Source organism: Pararge aegeria, chromosome 12 (genome assembly GCF_905163445.1).
Source record: "Pararge aegeria chromosome 12, ilParAegt1.1, whole genome shotgun sequence".
Classification (NCBI taxonomy): Eukaryota; Metazoa; Arthropoda; class Insecta; order Lepidoptera; family Nymphalidae; genus Pararge; species Pararge aegeria.
The window spans coordinates 9,624,958-9,633,810 of NC_053191.1; the positions used below are offsets into that span (position 1 = coordinate 9,624,958).

An 8,853-nucleotide genomic window follows, 5' to 3' on the forward strand; every position below is an offset into this window, starting at 1 on the left:
CATAAACCATTTTGATAAATTTAATAGGAAAATATTACTGTGTTCCATAATTATAAAAAACATCACATAAAATAATCTTTATAAATCCATTCTGATTTCAAATTCAAGTTCTGAATAAACAATATATTTTATTGCCAGTTACTTATTTACCTATTAGATATTACATATATTTTAGATTTTTCTTTACAACTTATGATTAAAATTAATAAGTAAATTGCACTTATTATATTTCATTACTTATATTTTACTTAAAATTAACTATTTTTTATCTATAGATCTCTTGAATATTCTTAAATGTAACTTAATACACAATTATCGAATTGATATTCATTTATGTACGTCAATAAAGTGGTTCTTCATTTTGTTTCTAAGCTATTGTGAAATTATGGAAATTATGATAAAATTGTTATTCTGTCATTTAATGTCAGCATTATATAGCTTTTATCACTGAAACAGACTCTGCACTTTTAACTTGGGCAAATATTGTGGTTCTTCTTTAATTATTTTTACCTGTAACATAGAATTTTGTATTAGTTGGATTATAATGTCTTATTAATGTCCCAATGCTTGGGCATTTGACATTTTCTCCACGGAGAAAGGACAACATTAAAATCGTGTCCCACAGTTTAATCCACTCACCGAGGCGCACGGGTCAAAAATAACCAAATAATATATGCAATTATCCTGCAGGAAATAAAAATAATGTGATAGCATAATTAGAAGAGCACAAAAAGCACAAATAAAAAAAAACTTACTTCATCATATTCTTGGTGGTCGCTGATGTCTAAAGGATCTTTTAAAATCTGTAACAAATATTGTTTTTAAATTAAAGCAGCTTAAGAAAAAAAACTTCCATCGACTTTCCAACTTAATATCGAATATTACGAATTTGATATGAATCCAAACTTTACTATGGCGGCATTCGGCATCCTTACAATAGAATTATTAGAAAATTGAAATTTTTGAGGAAATCGTAATAGGGATGCACGCATTACCAAAACTGATGTATACATTTAGGTGAAATTTTCTAAAATATATAATTGCATCGTGAAATATTATTGTTTTTGTATCTGACAAGACGTTTCGTTCGGGATACGTTGATGCGATTTCGAAATCTAATATTTTATTTCGACATTATTTCCGCTAGCCTACAATGTAACACAAAATTGGTTCGATTTTAAGTTCGCATATAAGATTAATCTCAATGCAGATGCGTATGAATAATGTACAAAAACAAATATATGTGTATATGTAATATTAAAAGTTTATATGTGTACATCTTATATCTTTAAACGAGCAATTCTTGTATATATATATAATAGGAATTTTGGAATCGGCTTCAACGATTTTCATGAAATTTAGTATACAGCGGGCGATAAATCGATCTAGCTAGGATTCATTTATATTGGAATCTCAGAATCATTTATATTGGACATAAGGCTATTTTTTTAAGTCGACTCATTCGCGGACGTAGTCGCGCGGGTCCGCCAGTTTATATTTTATATGCGAGTAAAGCAAGTATATATATGTAAGTATGCGCCCTAACTTACCTTGGGCGGTCGGCCGCGTCGCGGCGGATGCTGCTGTGCGTGCGAGTTTGCGAGCACACGCAGCTGGTGCGCGCGTAACAAGTGCTCAGTGTGCGCGCGCGGCGACGACAACCGCACGCCGCACGACGAGAAAACGCACGAAACGCCCCAGTCTGCGTCAACAGATGAGGACTAAGAGTAGGAAAATTAAGCCGTCTCAGTCTCAATACAAGACTGAAGTGTATAGAATCATTTTAATTTTTCGGAAGGATCAGAAAAGCTGATAACCACTGAAAAGCTGATATGAAAAACCCCAGCATTAGCGGCTAGCTTGCAGCTGGAGACATTTTCTCCCCGGTAAAAGGACGAAATTTCATCTTCTCACACAGTTTTATCAACCATCCGAACATTGTTGACGGTCTAGTGGCGCAGTGGGCAGCGACCCTGCTTTCCGAGTCCAAGGCCGTGGGTTCGATTCCCACAACTGGAAATTGTTAGTGTGATGAACATGAATGTTTTTCAGTGTCTGGGTGTTTATCTTTATATTATAAGTATTTATGTATATTATTCATCTTAGTACCCAAAACACAAGCTACGCTTACTTTTTGGCTATTTGGCGATGTGTGCACTGTCGTAGTATTTTTATTGATTTATTATTTACTGTCGCACACGTTGGAATAATATCCAAAAGTGTGAAGACTGCAGATTTCGGCTGCACTTTCGGGGAGCCGAGGCGCCAGGTGACAGGACGTCGATATCCTGCTGTTTTGTCAATAGCCTGCTTAATGTGCCGAGTCTCTAAATGTTTACTTTTTTTTATTCTACTACAAGTTAGCTCTTGACCGCAATCTTACCTGGTGGTAAATGATGGTGCAGTCTAAGATGGTAGCGGGCTAACCTGTTAGGGAGTATGATAGTCACCCCTAATCGGTTTCTACGTGACATTGCACCGGAACACTAAATCGCTTAGCGGCACGTCTTTGTCGGTAGGGTGGTAACTAGCCACAGCTAAAGCCTCCCCCCACCAGACCAGACCTGTTCAAAGTTCAGAGATTATAAATACCCAAATTGACCCTGCTGGGAATCGAATGCAGGACCTCCTATTTAAATTCACAGCGCTCACCGTTGAGGAGGTCGTCAAACTTACTATGCTCTTCGGGTTGCGGCTTCTCTTTGACCGTATGCTGAGCCACGTGCTCTTGCAAGTGTTTTTCACTGGGAAGCGTCGCGGAACACAACTTGCACGAGTACTTTTGCACACTCCGTACTGGACTCTTGATATGGTGCGCCTCTCGTCTGATAAACGTTTGAATAATTTATACAGTAGTCTCTTAACTTCTCGGCTAACCTAAAGTAAACCAAAAGGTAAAGGTTGCCTGGCAGAGATAGCTATTATATACTTTGTATAATATAAGGCCACCTTTTGTATTCTACTTCTTTCTATATGTTTCTGTTTTTACTATATTTTGTATATGTTAATGTTTTGGTATACAAATAAAGTGTTTAATAATAGATAATAAACTTTCGCGTTTTAAACATGTCTGAAAACATGTCTGATTAGTTGGTATAAAAAAAAAATATGCTTCTTTTGGATTTAATATTTTTACAGGGTGATTCCTTACGTTATATCCTAATGCCCACTAAAACAGTATTTCGTAATACGGTTACGCGTTGTATATATACAGGCGGTAGTTTTAAATCCGCTACCAAATCGTGAACAATATTTTGTTATACGAGTCGTGGCCTAGTTCACAACTGCGCTACGTACGCATTCTATTTGAAGAATCCTTTTCCTCATTAACAAGCGTTGCATAGCGTCGAAACAATTTAGTGTCTTCTCGCGTTCTGACATTTAAATGCTGCCGTCAGGTACAGTGTGACAAAACACCTATTCCGACTAAGTTATATTATAACTATTCCGTTAAGTAGTTAGCTTAGCATAAAGAAATCCTTGTTTAGTAAAATAATTATTAAATAAGAGTTATCCTTCCTATTAGAAGGTAAGATTAAGCTAGTCAGTAATCACCTGTGCATATACATATGGTTTCTCTGAGTGAAGCGTTCACCACAGACAGTACAGTCGTAATTAGGCTCCATAGGTCGTCCGCTTATATGCCTTTTACGATGCTGGTTAAGATTCGTCACCTGGAAACAATTTGATTTATTTTTTTGTGTGGCTCTTAATATTAAAAAAACAGATAAGTGCGAAAAAGTTGCGGGCAACAGCTTGCTTAGGTGAATTCCTGTAATAACTGTCCAACCCCATTTTTCTCACCAGCAGCACCTCAGCACCATATTGATGGATTCTTATCTAAGTAAGTTACATACTAATTTGTACTGATTCTAAATTAAATTTTGTCTTCCTTTCAAAAGGCAAGAATTTAAAAAATGAAATAAAAATTTGAATCAGGAAAAACATGCGAAAGAAGCAACATAGCTTGTAAAAATGTAAATAAAGATTCCGTAACGTGGAAAGGAGCTATAATATTCTAATGTTTATTTTCATTTGTTAGTTAGGTAGCTGATTTTTTTATCGCACACAGCGGGTTCTTTATGGTGGAATATGAAACACCGGGTGATGGATCGAGTTTTTCCATTAGGCGAAACAGGCCAACTTAAGAAACGTACAGTGGGTACGTTTCTTAGTTGGCCTGTATCGCTGGACATCCGCTGGCGGAGTGGGGATTGTTTGCGAAAGCGTAACCGTGGTTCTGGAAGCATGGGGCACATAGCTCGGAGAACCGATGGACGTTGGGTCCAAAGGTGCTGGAATGGCGACCCCGCACCGGAAAACGCAGCGTTGGTCGGCTCCCAACGAGGTGGACAGACTTTACATCTTTGTGTCCAAAATCCCTTAGTGTCTGAATACCAACCTATTATATATTTTGACCTACGACGTCAATCGGTTGAAATGATAATAGTGATGTTATACCTATGATACCTATGATAGATAAACCTGGAGTAGATTTATTTAAAGTGTTAATAGTTTAGTATACAGTACTCCTCTCACCTTTGTTTTGGTTTTTTAAACGGGGAATTTTTTTTCCTATCTCCGGATAAAATTTTGTTAAAAAGAAAAATGTTGCTGCTAACCCCATACATAGACAACCAAGTTCATCCCTCGGGAACAGTCCCTTGTTCTAATCCAGAAGGAGCAAATATCATATGGCTCATTTAACAGCTATCTCGGTGCGTCAAGATTGTTGCAGTGGTCAGAGGTGAAACAAAAATAGGGAACAAACAAACAGACACACTTTCGCATTTATAAAATTTGTATACAAAATCAATCAATAGTAAAAATCTACTAGAATCTCACCTGTGCATAGGCTTTATCACAACCAGGCTCAGGACATACGAAAGGCCTCTCACCAGTATGGAGACGTACATGATTATTTAAGTTTGTGACCTGAAAGCCAGAACATACACAATAATTAACGGAATAAAATTTTAAAAAACAATTAAAAGATTTGCTCGCTCGTAATCGAGGACTTGTTTTCGCATATCAACGCTGTACCGTACATTTTACATAGTAAAATGGGCCGTATTTTACATGTATTAGAGTCGTTTTTCGCAAATCCTCTATGGTTCAGGCCGTTAGACTTTGGAACGCCCTGCCCTTAGAAATTCATGAGGCGCAATCGATCGGTACCTTTAAGAAACAAGTGAAGGATCACTATTTGTCTGAATCGGCCAGGAATTGATGGGAATGATGACTATCTAAATGTTTCTGTTTTGTTTTGTTTTTAATTTAATTCTCTTTTCTTTTTGTATTTATTTTTTTGGTATACTATATATTTTTGTTTATTTAATATGTACCATGATATTTGTTTATTTTTAAATTTTTGTATTTATATCATAACATCATAAATATATATGTATATATATATGTTGTACCACCTAACAAGCTTCTATAGTATTTTATTCTACGTCTTTGGTTGCCTGCAAGAGATACCTTAACGCTCTATTATATTTGTTTTTTTTGAATTTTCTGTGTGCATATAATATATATAATATAAGTGTATTCATTAATTCAAATGTTCCGCAAAAAGCCCTAGCTAAAGAATTCCAGGCAAATTTTAGCTTTATAGTCATTTATAAGATCCATTTTACTTATCTGCTCCTCGATTGCGAGCTAGCAAATCTTGTACTAAGGCTACAGATAGATATTTCGTTACCTGGGTAAAAGCTTTTCCACACTCTTGACATTTGTATGGTCGCTCATTGGTGTGAATCCGAAGATGCGCTCGCAAGTTATTGGATTGTGAAAAGGCTGTAAACAAAATTGTTCACTGTACATACTTATTTATAAAAAAAAGTCGTAGCAGCATGGCTAACTGGACTGCCTTTATTTTTATTCCAGTACAAGTTAGTCCTTGACTGCAATCTTACCTGGAGGTTAGTCTAAGATAGTAACGGGCTAAACTATTATATGGTAGGGCAGTTATACCCATACTCCTAAGTCCTAATCAGTTTCTATGCGACAGTGTAATGTTAAATTTCTAGTCACGTCTTTGTAGACCCTACCTACATAGACGTGGCGCAAAGCGATTTTCCACCAGACTCTGGTCTGGACCAGAGAAAATTCAGAAATTATAAACCTGGGATCTCACACATGAAACCGCAGGGCTGCGCGGAGGGCGGCTTGCAGGAGAGAAATATTTCTACCCCGATTATGAAATTAATAAATATACTTCTCCGCCTGTTAGTATTCCCACAAACTGGTGAGGATGAAAGGCTATAGTAGGACTTCTACAACCACACATTATTACATTTAAATATTGAGGCCGTCAATATTTAAATGTAATAATTAAATTATCATTTCTAATATAAATAACTGAATACCTTTATTGCAGTAGGTGCACACAAAGCGTCTCTCGGCACGGTGGTTGCGCATATGATTCTGCAACTGCATGCTCTTGTTAAAATATTTGTTGCAGATTTCACAGTACAGCCCAGACTCAGACTCCTGTAAGTCCTGTTAAAAACATTCTATAAGAATTGTTCAGGGTAATTTTGGTATAATCAGTTGTCATACAACTAAATATCAACAGAGTATTTGACTGTATTAAAAATATTATTACATAAGTTAAAGTCATCACAAATTTTGATTGTGTGTTAATGCTAATATTAAAAAGGACTATATTAATATGGACTTTTTTTTTTAACTGGTAATGTCATTGCAGACACGTGGCCTTTTATTTAAAATAGCATTATTCTTAATTTGAGATGATAAAAAAAGCAGTTAAATACTTTACTGTCTCAATCTTAACAGTAATGGAAAATCATTCCTCACATCCACTGTTATATACCATATATGCCAACTCCTCCATATTATTACTATCTTTTCTTGGCCTTTAAGTTCTGTAGAATTATAAAATAATATAACTTAAACTTTCCTCCAGAATTAAATACTTTTTTTAAATTAATTCCAAATTATTCTATTCATAAAAGAATTCATAACCATTATCATTATCTAATAAATATCTGTGCACTTTAGGGCATGGGTCTCCTCTAAGAATGGCCAGATTGTAGCTGTAGTCCAACATGCTGGCAAAGTGCAGAAGATATTTTAAATGTCTATCAATACAAAAGTAGCAGGTATGAGCCAGGGGTTGAACTTGGACACTGCAAATGGGTAGCCAGTACCACTAGCCTATCACTGCTTTATTTCAATGCCCTGATAGGGTATCTTGTAATCTCTCATGTACTAATGGCATAAAATTAATTAATAAATAGAATATTCTCTTACTTCATCTTTAAATGAAGACTGCAACTGTTCATCTGAATCTTCTTGATTGTTGTCACCTATTGTAACTTCGGGAACTAGGGGTTGACATTTGAAACAAGCATAGACCCCATCCTTTCCAGTCTCAAATAGTTGCTGGGGGAAGAAAATGCCACGTAATAATTAAGATAGATGTTAACAGTTAATTATTTTATAAGTTTGATACATATTAGGGTTAAGGCAAATTTTAAAGGTGAGCTATAGTATTGATAACACCATGTTAGGTTCAGCATATTTCAATATATTTATCAGTACTCAACATATGCAACTGCAATTAATTTTTATGCTGACTATTACAGCCTCACTTCACCTCTCAGGTCACAAGTAAATCAGGAAAAACAGCAGTTACAAAATATTATAAGATTTATTACAAGAACTTCCATAATCATGAGGTTTGAGATGATTTTCTTAGAATGAATGTGGGTATGTTTAAGGATGTTGTTGCGGTAGAGTGCAAGTGTCTTATTCCACTATGCCTTGGCAAAGAGAATTGGTACAAGCCTATAGTAATTAGTAACTCAGATTGTGTGGTGGTATGCAAGAGGAAAGAGTTGCATGGCAGATTCTATAAGGCCCGATTGGGACCAGATGTAGATCAAATTACATATATTTTCAATGTTCCTACTGATAATGTTTATAGAATGTTTACAAAACATAAAAACATTTTACAACTTTTGTTACAATTAGTGACAAATAATTGAATGTTCAGAAAGTGTTTTGATGTAGAAGAACAATAAGAAGGCATAACTTTAAAATAATTTTCTTTTGTAATATTTATAGGCCCCAATAATTATTTCGAAAAATTGCCTTATTTATTATCATGTTTTATTTTTTAAATACATTATAAGTAACTTTAATTAAAACTCCTAGTCTAATTAGAAAAAGCGAAGAAAAAAAAATTAAAAATAAGAATAACATGTTTTTAGTGGAATTCAGGACTAATAAGCCGGTATCCTATCATTATTTAATCTTGAAAACCCATAAAACGCCGTACCAATATAAAGTAGGTATTACGATGAGATATCGAAAACAGAAAGCTAGCATTCGAATTGGTAGAGGCGAGCAGAAAAAAACAAACACAAATGTTTTTTATACGGCGCAGAGCCAGACAGTAAAAAAAAACAGACCGACCGTCGAGGGAAGAAAAAAAAATAACGCGGGCAGGTTTCGAATGCAGGTTTTTTTATTACAACTGCAGGAAGGTGCTACATACTTTAACAATGTAGTGAATTGCAACTCATAATTGTCTAAATCAAGGAATTTCTAAGCTTCAACATCGTAAATTTCAACATATAGCGTTATTTTTATAACAATCTTACTAAAGAAAACAAAAAAATATTGACCGTATAACACAAAACAACGATATAAATCAACACGCAATGGTACTTACGTCTGCAGAATTCAAGCAGATTCCACATTTATCCATTGTTTAAGAACAGCTTTTCAATTTTTAAATAAAAACAACAGTATTTCTGTAATTATCCAGTATTTTCCTCATTATACGACAGCTCGTCAGTGAAAGACGACAGACAGGTAGAA

General features: G+C 35.1%; 1 protein-coding gene across 2 annotated transcripts; it reads right to left on the minus strand.

Annotated features, from left to right (window-relative positions):
- Positions 1 to 242: 242 nt before the first annotated feature.
- On the minus strand, positions 243 to 8,853 carry LOC120628104 (zinc finger protein 675-like). 2 transcript variants are annotated; one of them, XM_039896324.1, is made up of 10 exons: positions 8,705 to 8,853; positions 7,279 to 7,410; positions 6,372 to 6,435; positions 5,705 to 5,799; positions 4,846 to 4,935; positions 3,556 to 3,674; positions 2,677 to 2,825; positions 1,551 to 1,702; positions 756 to 803; positions 243 to 510 (listed from the first exon to the last, which is right to left on the minus strand). In XM_039896324.1, exons 1-10 carry the CDS (start codon positions 8,738 to 8,740, stop codon positions 445 to 447), a joined length of 951 nt encoding a protein of 316 aa, XP_039752258.1. In that variant the 5' UTR covers positions 8,741 to 8,853; the 3' UTR covers positions 243 to 444. The 2 variants fall into 2 exon arrangements, with proteins under 2 accessions (XP_039752258.1, XP_039752257.1); XM_039896323.1 differs by having other exon boundaries at positions 6,372 to 6,504.